General features: G+C 45.4%; 1 protein-coding gene across 1 annotated transcript; it reads right to left on the minus strand.

Annotated features, from left to right (window-relative positions):
• Positions 1-8,867: 8,867 nt before the first annotated feature.
• Positions 8,868-9,425, minus strand: LOC145801529 (uncharacterized). The gene has a single exon (XM_082893297.1). The coding sequence runs from the start codon at positions 9,423-9,425 to the stop codon at positions 8,868-8,870; it is 558 nt and encodes a 185-aa protein (XP_082749423.1).
• Between the last annotated feature and the right edge of the window lie 6,079 nt (positions 9,426-15,504).

Consider the following 15,504-nt stretch of genomic DNA (forward strand, 5'->3'; position numbering starts at 1 on the left):
ATAAACAATCACTTATTATGTGAGGTGAGATAAGTGGGGATGTTAGTTAGAGAGGCTTGGAGTTCAGCCGAGCTTGGTGTTGCAATGGAGTGCGGCAGAGGACCCATCCGTATGGGAGGTAGGGCGTCCAAAAGTTGGCATGAGTCTTCAAGTCATCGAAGCAGATCACACCGAAAGGAAAGGCAATGACCGTTGGGTTTATCCTTCCTTGTCCTAGATCTTTGCCTTGACATTGTCAATGGTATCAGGGGAAGTTTGGCAATGCGCAAGTCATGGGCTTGGGCACAGTTGGCTCAAGGCATTGCAAACCGTGGAGGACTTCCAGGTGACGGGAGTTGATTCGGCGCTGTCGCTTTACCAATGCGTCTTTTCCCCTTTTTAGCTTTTGAGGTTGAAAATGGGTATTGTAGCTCAAATGCGGGTTGCGTTTATGTAACAACTGTTTGATCAAATAAAAAGTTTTATTTCAAACATTTGTGTCTTATTCTGAATTTTTTATATGCTTAGTTAAGCACCTTATTTCGGATGTTGGCGTGTTTTGTTTTGTTTTGTTCGTGCCGAAGGGTACTCCGAATACGAAGACTTAATCGGCCCTAAGGTGTCATGCACCAAAGGGGGCTCCGAATCTGGAGACTTAATGTGGCCAATCGTGATATCCACGAAGGGCGCTCCGAATTTGGAGTCTTAATCGGCCCTAAGGTGTCATGCACCAAAAGGGGCTCCGAATCCGGAGACTTAATCGGCCTTAAGGTGTCACGCACCAAAGGGGGCTCCGAATCCGGAGACTTAATGTGGCCAATCATCATATCCACGAAGGGCACTCCGAATCCAGAGTCTTAATCAGCCCTAAGGTGTCATGCACCAAAGGGGGCTCCAAATCGGGAGACTTAATGTAGCCAATCGTGATATCCACTAAGGGCGCTGCGAATTCAGAGTCCTAATCGCCCTTAAGGTGTCATGTGCCAAAGGGGGCTCTAAATCGGGAGACTTAATGTGGCCAATCGTGATATCTACGAAGGGCGCTCCGAATCCGGAGTCTTAATCGACCCTAAGGTGTCATGCACCAAAAGGGACTCCGAATCCGGAGACTTAATCGGCCTTAAGGTGTCACGCACCAAAGGGGGCTCCGAATCCGGAGACTTATTGTGGCCAATCATGATATCCACGAAGGGCGCTCCGAATCCAGAGTCTTAATCGGCCCTAAGGTGTCATGCACCAAAGGGGGCTCCAAATCGGGAGACTTAATGTAGCCAATCGTGATATCCACTAAGGACGCTGCGAATTCAGAGTCCTAATCGCCCTTAAGGTGTCATGCGCCAAAGGGGGCTCTAAATCGGGAGACTTAATGTGGCCAATCGTGATATCTACGAAGGGCGCTCCGAATCCGGAGTCTTAATCGACCCTAAGGTGTCATGCAGCAAAGGGGGCTCCAAATTCGAAGACTTAATGTGGCCAATCGTGATATCCACAAAGGGCGCTCCGAATTCGGAGTCTTAATTGGCCCTAAGGTGTCATGCACCAAAGGGGGCTCTAAATCCGGAGACTTAATGTGGCCAATCGTGATATCCACGAAGGGTGCTCCGAATCCGGAGTCTTAATCGGCCCTAAGGTGTCATGCACCAAAGAGGGCTCTGAATCGGGAGACTTAATCGGCCCTAAGGTGTCATGCACCAAAGGGGGCACCAAATCGGGAGACTTAATCGGCCCTAAGGTGTCATGCACCAAAAGGGGCTCTGAATTCGGAGACTTAATGTGGCCAATCGTGATATCCACGAAGGGCGCCCCGAATCCAGAGTCTTAATCGTCGCTAAGGTGTCATGCACCAAAGGGGGCTCCGAATCCGGAGAGTTAATGTGGCCAATCGTGATATCCACGAAGGGCGCTCCGAATCTGGAGTCTTAATCAGCCTTAAGGTGTCATGCACCAAAGGGGGCTCCAAATCGGGAGACTTAATCGGCCCTAAGGTGTCATGCACCAAGGGGGGCTCCGAATCCGAAGACTTAATGTGGCCAATCGTGATATCCACGAAGGGCGCTCTGAATCCGGAGTCTTAATCGGCCCTAAGGTGTCATGACCAAAGGGGGCTCTGAATCCGGAGACTTAATCGGCCCTAAGGTGTCATGCACCAAAGGGGGCTCCAAATCGGGAGACTTAATCGGCCCTAAGGTGTCATACACCAAAGGGGGCTCCGAATTTGGAGACATAATGTGGCCAATCGTGATATCCACGAAGGGCGCTCCGAATCCGGAGTCTTAATCGGCCCGAAGGTGTCATGCACCAAAGGGGGCTCCGAATCCGGACACTTAATGTGGCCAATCGTGATATCCACGAAGGGCGCTCCGAATCTGCAGTCTTAATCGGCCCTAAGGTGTCATGCACCAAAGGGGGCTCCGAATCCGGAGACTTAATTTGGCCAATCGTGATATCCACGAAGGGCGCTCCGAATTCGGAGTCTTAATCAGCCCTAAGGTGTCATGCACCAAAGGGGGCTCCGAATCTGGAGACTTAATGTAGCCAATCGTGATATCTACGAAGGGCGCTCCGAATCTGGAGTCTTAATAGGCCCTAAGGTGTCATGCACCAAAGGGGGCTCCGAATCGGGAGACTTAATCGGCCCTAAGGTCTCATGCACCAAAGGGGGCCCCAAATCGGGAGACTTAATCGGCTTTAAGGTGTCATGCACCAAAGGGGGCTCCGAATCCGGAGACTTAATGTAGCCAATCGTGATATCCACAAAGGGCGCTCCGAATCCAGAGTCTTAATCGGCTCTAAGGTGTCATGCACCAAAGGGGGCTCCGAATCCGGAGACTTAATCGGCCCTAAGGTGTCATGCACCAAAGGGGGCTCCAAATCGGGAGACTTAATCGACCTTAAGGTGTCATGCACCAAAAGGGGCTCCGAATCCGGAGACTTAATGTGGCCAATCGTGATATCCACGAAGGGCGCTCCGAATTCGGAGTCTTAATCGGCCCTAAGGTGTCATGCACCAAAAGGGACTCCGAATCCGGAGACTTAATCGGCCCTAAGGTGTCACGCCCCAAAGGGGGCTCCGAATCTGGAGACTTAATGTGGCCAATCGTGATATCCACGAAGGGCGCTCCGAATCCAGAGTCTTAATCGGCCCTAAGGTGTCATGCACCAACGGGGGCTCCAAATCGGGAGACTTAATGTGTCCAATCGTGATATCCACTAAGGGCGATGCGAATTCGGAGTCTTAATCGGCCCTAAGGTGTCATGCGCCAAAGGGGGCTCTAAATGGGGAGACTTAATGTGGCCAATCGTGATATCTACGAAGGGCGCTCTGAATCCGGAGTCTTAATCAGCCCTAAGGTGTCATGCAACAAAGGGGGCTCCGAATTCAGAGACTTAATGTGGCCAATCGTGATATCCACGAAGGACGCTCCAAATTCAGAGTCTTAATTGGCCCTAAGGTGTCATGCACCAAAGGGGGCTCTGAATCCGTAGACTTAATGTGGCCAATCGTGATATCCACGAATGGCGCTCCAAAACCGGAGTCTTAATCGTCCCTAAGGTGTCATGCACCAAAGGGGGCTCTGAATCCGGAGACTTAATCAGCCCTAAGGTGTCATGCACCAAAGGGGGCTCCAAACAGGAGACTTAATCGGCCCTAAGGTGTCATGCACCAAAAGGGGCTCTGAATTCGGAGACTTAATGTGGCCAATCATGATATCCACGAAGGGCGCCCCGAATCCAGAGTCTTAATCGTCGTTAAGGTGTCATGCACCAAAGGGGGCTCCGAATCCGGAGACTTAATGTGGCCAATCGTGATATCCACGAAGGGCGCTCCGAATCTGGAGTCTTAATCAGCCTTAAGGTGTCATGCACCAAAGGGGGCTCCAAATCGGGAGACTTAATCGGCCCTAAGGTGTCATGCACCAAAGGGGGCTCCGAATCCGAAAACTTAATGTGGCCAATCGTGATATCCACGAAGGGTGCTCTGAATCCGGAGTCTTAATCGGCCCTAAGGTGTCATGCACCAAAGGGGGCTCCGAATCCGGAGACTTAATCGGCCCTAAGGTGTCATGCACCAAAGGGGGCTCCAAATCAGGAAACTTAATCGGCCCTAAGGTGTCATGCACCAAAGGGGGCTCCGAATTCGGAGACTTAATGTGGCCAATCGTGATATCCACGAAGGGCGCTCCGAATCCGGAGTCTTAATCGGCCCTAAGGTGTCATGCACCAAAGGGGGCTCTGAATATGGAGACTTAATGTGGCCAATCGTGATATCCATGAAGGGCGCTCTGAATCGGGAGTCTTAATCGGCCCTAAGGTGTCATGCACCAAAGGGGGCTCCGAATCGGGAGACTTAATTTGGCCAATCGTGATATCCACGAAGGGCGCTCCGAATTCGGAGTCTTAATCGGCCTTAAGGTGTCATGCACCAAAGGGGGCTCCGAATCTGGAGACTTAATGTAGCCAATCGTGATATCCACGAAGGGCGCTCCGAATCCGGAGTCTTAATCGGCCCTAAGGTGTCATGCATCAAAGGGGGCTCCGAATCAGGAGACTTAATCGGCCCTAAGGTGTCATGCACCAAAAGGGGCTCCAAATCGGGAGACTTAATCGGCCTTAAGGTGTCATGCACCAATGGGGGCTCCGAATCCGGAGACTTAATGTAGCCAATCGTGATATCCACGAAGGGCACTCCGAATCTGATGTCTTAATCGGCCCTAAGGTGTCATGCACCAAAGGGGGCTCCGAATCCGGAGACCTAATGTGGCCAATCGTGATATCCACGAAGGGCGCTCTGAATCTGGATACTTAATCGGCCCTAAGGTGGCATGCACCAAAAGAGGCTCCAAATCGGGAGACTTAATCGGCCCTAAGGTGTCATGCACTAAAGGGGGCTCCGAATCCGGAGACTTAATGTGGCCAATCGTGATATCCACGAAGGGCATTCCAAATCTGAAGTCTTCATCGGCCCTAAGGTGTCATGCACCAAAGGAGGCTCCGAATCCGGAGACTTAATGTGGCCAATCGTGATATCCACGAAGGGCGCTCCGAATCCGGAGACTTAATCGGCCCTAAGGTGTCATGCACCAAAGGGGGCCTTTGAGAAATGAATTGAGCGATGAAGAAAAATGGTTTGCATTGCAGAAGTGATATATATACAAGTATCAAAGCCCACAGGTCGGGTCAGTGATAGGGTTTTCATAAAATCTCTGCTTGTACCGATTGCGGGGAGCCACGGATTTCTTCAATGCCATGGGCTGTCGGGAAGCGCACAAGCTGATGATAAGTGCTTGGAACGACCTTCATAATATGTAACCAGGTTCGCCCCATGATGACATTATACGGTGAAGGGAGCTTTACGACCAGGAATTCTACTTTGACCGTTCTGGAGCCCACTCAAATAGGTTGTATGATCTTCCCTAACAGGTACTTAGGATTCGTATTAAAGCCGAACAATGGGTGAGGCGCCGGAGACAGATCTGACTCGTTGAAGCCGAGTTTGATGAAAGTTTTGTAATATATAACCTCTGAAGTACTCCCTGGGTCTATGAGAATGCGTTCAATGGTGCACCGATTTACGCGTAATTTGATGACCAACAGATCGATGTGGGAGGCTGTTGTGCCGCTAAGATCGGAGTCATTGAAAGTAATTGTCGGAGCTTCTTTGGGCCATTCAGTCGGAATACGTTGTTTTTGGGTGATTGGATGCAATTGAATTGTGTGCACGGTTGGGGATGCAGGCAAGTTGTAGATTATATGGATCACGCCAAGTGGAGGTGAGTCCTGCTTCAAGGCTAATGCCTTGATTGGCTTTCCCTTTCTTACGTACTGTTGCAGTCGGCCGTCTTGCACCAGTTCTTCTAGGTGCTCCTTTAATGCGTAACAACTCTCGGTTTCGTGGCCGTGATCTTTGTGATACTCGCACCGCCTATCCCTTCTTCGCGTGTCGGGTGGCCCCACCATCTTTGACGACCATTTGAAGAATGGAAGGTGTTGGACTTATGTCATTATTGCAGTGATTGGTTTTGACAACTCCGTGTACTTCTTGTCGGCACGCCTCGAGCGCCTGCTGTCGACTTGCAGTTGTTCATTCGTCCAGTGGGAGCATTGATCGCTTGATTGGCGAGAGCCCCGCCTTTTGTCTCATTTAGCGCGTTGCCGTGGCTCAGGGCTCGGAGGTGGCACGGAACTTATTGGTTGAGTAATTTCAAGGGGGGCCGTTTTGTTGGACATTTGTCCGGCTTTTATTCTCAAGGCATCATATTCCACTTTGCAATACTCTTCAACTGTCTTCATCAACGCCCAGACTGTTTTGGGGGGTCTTCTGGTCAGGGAACTGCGAAGAGCACTGTCAGGATGTAGTTCCATTTTGAAGGCGGTGATGGCCATGGAGTCGTTGCAAGCGTCGTCGACGAGGTTGAAGCACTCCCAATAGCGCACCGAATACGCTCTGAGCGTTTCTCCTGACTGGATCTGCATAGCCCAGAGAGAGTCAGCCTATTTCAGCTGTACCTCGTTGGTGATGAACCTGGCCCTGAAGGATTTCTATAATTGATGGAAGCTTTTGATCGAAGCCGGCTCTAGCTTGTAATACCACCTGACAGCTGATGGCCCCAGGCTGCTGGGGAATATTCGGCATATGAGGGCTTCGTTGTCTGCATGCAATGTCATGGCCTGCTTGTAGTGACGGATATGATCAGTGGGGTCTGATTTTCCGTCGTAAAGAGTGAATGATGTAGCTTTGAACTTCTTGGGCAGGGCCGCCCTTGCAATCCGTCGGACAAAAGGATCATGCTGGTCCTCTTCGTTTGAACTGCTTCTTCTGCGCTTGTTCCTCGTATGTAGACTTTTTTCGGAGGAGCTAGAAGTTTTGGATCGTCCCTTCTTGTTGAGCTCCGTGGGTAATGAGTTGGAGTCGCTATCGGTATCCTTTGGTCGGGCTCGAGGTCGTTGTCCACCTGCCCTCGGAGGTCGTTCGGGATCTTGGTGCACGGCTTCTCTGGATTTTTCTACTTCTAGGGCCAAATCTTGACAGAGACGTTAATTTTCAGTGATCATGTTCTCCAGCCTTTGTTCATTCTGCTTTGCTTGTTCTATGATCGCTTGCATTGTCTCTTGCGCTGAAGTCGTTGGTGAGTCGAAGTTCAAGGCGCGTCTTGTAGCGATGGTTTCCTTTCCGAGCATATTTGCTGGAGTGAGGTCATCTCTCTGTGCGGTCTCGTCAGTGGCTATCGGAGGATCTTCAGTCACGCCTGCCATGGATGTATTTGAGTATTCCCATAGACGGCGCCAATTGTGGAGAAGTGGTTTGGAAATACTCTTCAGATCCTGGGAGACGCTAGTGATCCTCAGCTAGTCACTTGAAAAGATACAAACACTCTGGTCGGGGGTGCCAGAATTAGCACTCCGACGGACAAGTCAATTCAGACACTCAGGATAGCTTGTTTACTAAGTTAAGTGAAGTGATTCTTACATACCTTTCTCAATCCATTGTTCTTGTATTTATACTTGTTCCTTTTGATCCTCGGGGCCAGGGCCTACTTTTTAATCATTATCCTTTCTCTTATTCGGCTCTAAGGATCTACACTTATTCGACACATATATTATATTTAGCTTCCCATTCTCGTAGGATACAGCCGATTAATATCAATCTTCTAAGGTACGCACCTTCTGATTTTGCCATTATTCGGCTCCCACACCCTCATCCCCTAACTTGAATATGACATTGTCCGCAATGGAAACAAATGCGAAGTAAATGAGAAAGAGAGAGAATATTACCAGACATTGTAGGTGCACCTCCAGCTATGCAGATATGAACACAATATTTATTTATTTATATTTTTTTATAAGGAAAAAAATAAAATAAAATACATAAGAAAATTGCAATAAAGAAATATGTTTTTTTTTTATTTTTAAATTCTGACGTGTTGCATGTGCGACAACACAAGCCGCACAACCCCTCGCACCTGTATGTAAAATAGTAGCGAACAAATGGACTAGGATTTGTGCCGCATGTGCGGAATTTTTCATTTTTATTTTTTAAACCCAATTACAACCTAAAAAATTCAAACCATTTTACCTTCATTGCACATCTGAAATAAATATATCACTTCGAAAACATCTAAATGCTCAACAAAGGTATAATCTTCACGCGAAAACCACGAGTACTGCTTTCTTCCTAGCTATGTTTGTAACTTTCCCTATTTTCCAACAGGGTGACAGACTAGGTTGATTTGGTATCCAGAATCGATGTGCCTAAAGCTAACTCGACCTATGGGGCTGCCATACAGAGTTCAAGTCGGGGTGGTTTTGAAGCAATCTCCATACCCTTGGGTATTTAAACCAGACTTTAGTCTCGGAAATTCCAAACGTTTGCGTTCTAGGCTTTGCCATTCGAACTTTAGTTTCCACCGTTTCAGTTGGTCTCCTAGGAACTCACTACAAACATAATTAGGTGGCTATACCAGACCGTCAGATGCCGTTTGGGCATGGCTAACACCAAAGGAATTACACCTTTAGAGGATTTAAATTCTCCTAGACTCAAAATAATTGCGATGGAAGATATATTGGTCCCGTCAAGTGGATAACCTCAATCATCTCCCCTCTCTCAATACCATCCACATAATGCTTCAATCTTTAGCCATTGACCTTGAAGGTCGTACCATCTTATGGATTTTTAGTCTCAACTACACCATGCGGAAAGACTTCAATAACTTCATATGGGCCATCCCACCGAGACCGGAGTTTACCCAGGAACAACCGCAATTTAGCATTGAACAACCACACTTTTTGGTGAGGCTCGAAGGACTTACGAGAAATGTGCTTATCATGAAATACCTTAGTCCTAGCCTTGTAAATTTTGGAGCTCTCATATACATTATTGTGGAGCTCCTCTAACTCCTTAAGTTGGAGTTTCCGGTGGTCACCGGCTTTGGCCATATCACCATATAGGATTGTGTTTGGGAAACCGTGCACCGGAGTTTACCCAGGAACAACCGCAATTTAGCATTGAACAACCACACTTTTTGGTGAGGCTCGAAGGACTTACGAGAAATGTGCTTATCATGAAATACCTTAGTCCTAGCCTTGTAAATTTTGGAGCTCTCATATACATTATTGTGGAGCTCCTCTAACTCCTTAAGTTGGAGTTTCCGGTGGTCACCGGCTTTGGCCATATCAAAATTGAACTTCTTAATGGCCCACAAAGCCCGGTGTTCTAACCCAACAGGGAGATGGCACGGTTTCCCAAACACAATCCTATATGGTGACATCCTGATGGGTGTTTTGTATGTAGTGCGATAGGCCCAAAGTGTATCAACCAACTTAGTGGACCAATCTTTCCTATCGGGCGTCATAGTTTTCTTGAGGATGTGCTTAACCTCCCTATTAGAAACCTCTACTTGACCACTAGTCTGAGGATGATAGGGAGTGCCAACTTTGTGGGTGATCATGTATTTTCGCACTAATGCCTCAAAAAATCAGTTGCAAAAATGTTTGCCACCGTCACTAATTATGGCACTCGGGAACCCAAAATGACAAAAAATGGTTTCAACGAGGAATTTAACTACAACTTTGTGGTCATTCGTTCTGGTGGCCACTGCCTCAATCCACTTGGAGATGTAGTCCACAGCCACCAAAATGTATATAAATCCAAAAGATGGTGGAAAGGGACCCATGAAGTTGATGCCCTAAATATAAAAAATCTCAACAATCAAAATAGGGGTCATTGGCATCATATCTCGTCGTGACGTAGAGTTCATGCGTTGACAACGCTCACAAGCTCTACAGAAGTTATGGGCATCTTTGAAGATAGAAGGCCAATAGAAACCACATTGTAAAACCTTGGTGGCCATTTTTTGCCTACTAAAATGGCCGCCACATGCATGAGAGTGACAAAAGGTGAGAATGTTATGGGTTTCACTCTGAGGTACATAACACTGAAGCACTTGATTCAGACAATACTTAACAATTTTAGGTCTTCCTAGAAAATAGTGCTTGACTTGTGAGAAAAATCAGTCTTTGTCTTACTTAGACAAATTTTAGGAATTTGACCAACCACCAAGTAATTCACTATGTGAGCAAACCATGGGAGGGTCACTTATGATACAGCAAGAAGTTTCTTGTCCGAAAACGAGTCGTGCAAAGCTAAGGGATCACTCGTGTAGTTAATAAAGATTCAGGATAGATGATCTGCAACTACATTTTCGGATCCCTTCTTGTCCTAGATTTCTAGGTCAAACTCCGAAAGGAGAAGAATCCATCTAATCAACCTAGGTTTGGTCTCTTTTTTGGACAATAAGTACCGCAAAGCGGCGTGGTCAGTGAACACAATGACTTTAGACCCTAGGAGGTAGGACAAAAACTTATCAAGTGCAAAGACAACAGCTAGTAACTCTTTCTCAGTGGTAGTGTAGTTTAATTGAGCATCAGAAAGAGTACGACTAGCATAGTCTATAACATGGGGCACTTTATTCACCCTTTAGCCCAAGATGGCGCCGATGGCTTGATCAGATACATCACATATAATCTCAAAAGGAAGGTACCACTCAGGGGATTGCATGATGGGGGCAGTAGAAAGTGTAGCTCGAAGTGTTTTAAAAACTTTCAAACGTGTATCATCAAAGATAAAAGGTGTCCTTAGCAAGTAAACTACACAAAGGACGAGATATTTTGCTAAAGTCTTTGATGAACCAACGATAAAAACCTACATGCCTTAAGAAAGACCTAACTTGATGCACAGAAGTGAGTGGAGGAAGGCCTGCAATGAGGTTAACTTTAGCTTTGTCTACCTCTATACTTCGAGAGGACACAATGTGTCCTAACAGTATACCCTCGTGAACCATAAAATGACTCTTCTCCTAACTCAAAACAAGGTTTGTTTCCACACATTGAGTAAGTATTTTAGTTAAGTTCTAGAGACATTCCTCAAAAGACGGTCCAAACATGGAGAAGTCATCCATGAAGACTTCTAAGAATTTCTCCACCATGTCATAGAAGATAGCCATCATGCACCGTTGAAAGGTCGCTAGTGCATTGCAAAGCCCAAAGGGCATTCGGCGATTGGCAAAAGTGCCAAAAGGACATGTGAAGGTGGCCTTTTCTTGGTCATTTGGATACACAGGAACTTGATTGTAACCAGAATAGCCATCAAGGAAACAATTATAGCTCTGCCCTACTAACCACTCTAGGATCTGATCAATAAAAGGTAAGGGAAGTGATCTTTCCTAGTCATGAAATTCAGTCTCCTATAATCAATGCACACTCACCACCCAGTAGTGGTTCATGTGGGGACTAACTCTCCTCGCTTACTCTCAACAACAGTGATGCCCGATTTCTTGGGCACCATTTGTGTAGGACTCACCCACTTGCTATCCGAGATGGGTTATATAATACCTGCATCCAACAATTTCAACACTTCTTTTTTTACTACCTTTTTCATATTGGGATTAAGCCTCCGTTGCATTTCACGAGAAGGTTTGGTGTCGTCCTCTAGATATATATAATGCATGCACGCGGAGGGATCTATCCTTCTCAAATCAGTCACTGACCACCCTATAGCACTCCGATGTGCCACGAGAACACTCATTAATTGACTTTCATGCTTTGTAGTTAAGTCAGATGCAATTATGATCGGTAAAGTATCTTGAGGCCCTACAAAAATATACGTGAGTGTGGCCAGGAGTGGCTTCAACTCAAGCGTAGGTGGTGTGGCTAGAGATGGTATGGCAGGTTTCCTAGATAGAGGAGAAAAGCGCTCAAACCGGGCTTTCTGCGGAGGAAAATCCAGTATAGGAGAAGAATCAAGTAAAGCATTCACTTCCTCAGCTGACCGGTCTATATTAAAATCCTCAAACCCAAAATGAGTTAAACAAGCCTCTAAAGGGTCCTTTACAAGAATTGAGTGTATAGCCTCCTCCACTATCTCCCTTACAACATCTACAAATAAGCACTCCTCTCTTTCATAGGGTTGTTGGAATTCTTGGAAAACATTGAGTTTCACTTGCATATTTCCAAATGAAACATCCATAACCTCGGTATGACAATTAATACATGCATTAGCCGTAGCCAACGAAGGTCAACCTAAGATCACCGAGATTTGTTTCCTAGAGGTGGCTACTGGTTCTATATCTAAAACCAAAAAATCAATAGAAAAATAAAACCTATTGACCTTTACTAACACATCCTCAATCATGCCATGTGGCACTTTGAGGGACCGGTTAGCCAACTGGAGTGGGACAGTAGTGGGCTTCAACTCACCAAGCCTGAATTCCTCATATATAGAGTACGACAACAAATTGACACTAGCTCCCAAATCTAACAAGGCCCCATCAATGAAATGGTCCCCTATAATGCATGTAATGGTTAGGGCACCCAGGTCTTTAAGCTTAGGGGGTGTGTCACTCAATAAGATGAAGCTTACTTGCTCCGTGAGTACGACTTTTTGGGACACATGTGTCCTAGATTTGCGTTTTTGCGTACAGAGGTCCTTCAAAAATTTAGCATAGGAGGGTACTTGTTTAATCGCCTCCAACAGGAAGAGGTTGATTTTAACTTGTTTAAACACCTCCATCATTGCTTCCATGGATGCCATCTTCTTATTAAAAAGGGACGGCGTATCAAGGCATTGGAGAAAGGGTGCCTTCGGCACATATGGTGCCTTAGACTCATGTGAAGTACTAGGGACTAAGTCATCCCCCTTAGGTATTTCTCTCTCACCTTGCTTTCATTGGGTTTACTACCGTGGTCACCCTTTTTAGCTCTAGCTGCATCAGACGCAACTGGCTGAGGCTCTAACTCCCTCCCACTTCTCAAAGTGATCACCGTTTGCATCTGTTCATGGTGTTTTCCATTCCCACTCGACCCCTCTGCCCCATATTGACCCTTAGGGTTAGCCACAGTTTGACTTGGTAATTTTCCCTCATCCCTCCTATTTATGTTGCTAGCCATTTGACCTAATTGGGCCTCTAGCTTGGCAATGGAGTGAGTATGGAAATGAACTACTGGTGCTAACCCCTTAAATTCTGAAAGAACTTCCAACACTTGAGTCTCAAATGTTGAGTTGCCTTGAGGAACAGACGAGGGTTGTGGTTGCCGGTAAGGTTGTGGTGGTTGGTAGGAAGATTGGTTAGCAAAATTATTAAAATTCTGCCTTGGTGGTGGAGGATTGTAAGAAGTGCCTTGTGAAGGAGGTCTCCATGAAAAATTAGGGTGATTTCTCCATCTCAAGTTGTATGTGTTGGAATATGGGTCATTACCCAGTCTGGAGAATCCTTGAGCCACATTCATATGCTCTTGGACTAATTCTGGAAATTGTGATGCTGAAGGGCACTTACACAAGTCATAAGCAGGGCTCGCATAAATAGCACATGCTTCGTGAAATTGAGGCTGATTTTGCTGTGTAGGGGCATGTCCTGAAGCTAATAATTGGTCCATTTTGTGGGACAATGCCTCTACTTGTTGGGCTAACTCTAGGTTTTGCCCTACCTCATAAATGCCCCCTCTTTTCAGGGCTCCAACTATCGGTTGCCGGACTTGTTGGGCTGCGGAGGCATGGTGAAAGGAATTATCACTTAGGTTCTCAAATAATTGCCATACCTCAGCATCATTTTTGGACATGAATGTCCCACCACAAGAAGAATCCACCATTTGGCGGTCAGGCTCAGTTAAGCCATAGTAAAAGGTTTGAACAAGTTGCCAATCAGGCACTTGGTGGTGGGGACACTGTTGGAGAAGGTCACAAAGTCTTTCCCATGTTTCATAAAATTGCTCGCCATCAATTTGAGCCAAATTGGTAATGACTCGTCTAAGTTGGTTGGTCTTACCAATGGAAAAGTACTTCTCCAAAAACTTCTGTTGTAATTGGTCCCATGTTGTGACAAAATTAGCAAGGAATTCAACCAATGTTTGGCTTCGTCCTTTAGTGAAAATGGGAATAGTCGCAACATTAAGGCCTCATTGGTGAAATTTTGGATTCTCACTATATAGTAAATTTCCAAAAATTCATGCAGATGTTTGTAAGGATCATCATGAGCTAGTCTATGGAATGATGGGAGTATTTGGATAGTACTGGACTTAATCCCATAATGAGCAGCGATGGTGTCGAGTAATTGAATGTATGATGGTGATGTATATGCAGTGGGTGTGAAGTAATCCTTAAGGGTTCGGTTGGGCCCGTTTAGGCCATTCGGGTTCGCCATCTCTAATGGCTTGAAGTATGGATATGGATATTCAAGCCTAGCAACATGGGAAGAGGGTCAAGTTTCCTAAGAGTTCTTTCTAGTTCAAGGTCCAAACTCCACAATTCAGAGCGACTAGAACGGCGCCCGTGCATACATCACTCACACACACACACACACTAAGTTCCGACTCTGGTGCACTAAGTTATGAAAGCAAAATGCCAAAGGAGAAAATACTCACAGCGGTTTAACAAAAACGCTTTACTCGTCTTGTAGATGTTTGACGTATAAACCGTTGTCTCCAACCTCTACTTGAGCTCTCTATGTTTAGCACTTTAGTGCTTTGCTTGCGAGTATTTTTTTTTTTAGCACTTTAGTGTTGCGATTTGCATTTTAAAACTCGGTTGCACTCCGCTTGTACTTCAATGATAGCTCTTATTGCAAAAACTTTGCACACTTAGCAACACGAAAGTATAAAATCCTAAACTAAAAATTAAAATAAGAATGTAACTTTAAATTAATTAATTTCGCTAGAAGTCCTCGGCAACGGCGCCAAAATTTGATAGGTCGTTTCACACACAAAAAATAAACATTAAACTATACCAAATTTTTTAGAATAACGGTAAGTCCAGGTATCGATCCACAGGGACAACGGGGAAATTAAATGAAATTGAGAAATTGAATTAACAATTAAAAGTAGGGTTTGAGATACTGATTTTTGGAAAAATCCTAGGATAAAGAATTCACCACTAACCACATAAATAAGACTTAACATCGGCCATCAATTGCAATCTGGTTTGAACAACACATATTTCACAACTACAAGTTTGAAACATTGATCAAGAGGATTGTTACATTCAACGTGCATGCACGAACCATCCCAAGTAGCACGAGTCATTTGCTCTAAATACACCAAAAGCGTGAGAAGTGCTATAAAGAGCTTTGATAACCATAGTTGCTGTAAAGGCCAAACGCCTCCTAAGCAGATTAAGGGCCACAAAAACACTTCCAAAGCAACCAAATGCACACCCCACTACGGGACGAGGAGCCTTAGCCTTGGTTTGGTATAATTTTGACAAATTAAAATTTGATAATTTAAATACAAAAACTAAATGAATCTCATTCCCAATCAAATTGTTAATAATCAAATCAATTTGTACAAGTCATTTTTGTTTCATAAACTATAAGTTACACTAAATATTAAATATTAAAAAGTGATAACCACTTCAAAGGCTGTGCGAAATGGGAGCATAAGGCCCATTTGGTATAATTTGTTGCAAGTTGAAAGTTAATAATTAGCTAGAGGCATCTCTCTTTCAACATTTTATTAATTATTTTTTTCAATAAAAAAATT

The sequence above is a fragment of the Camellia sinensis genome, chromosome 10 (genome assembly GCF_055761805.1).
Source record: "Camellia sinensis isolate YWXY chromosome 10, ASM5576180v1, whole genome shotgun sequence".
Lineage (NCBI taxonomy): Eukaryota > Viridiplantae > Streptophyta > Magnoliopsida > Ericales > Theaceae > Camellia > Camellia sinensis.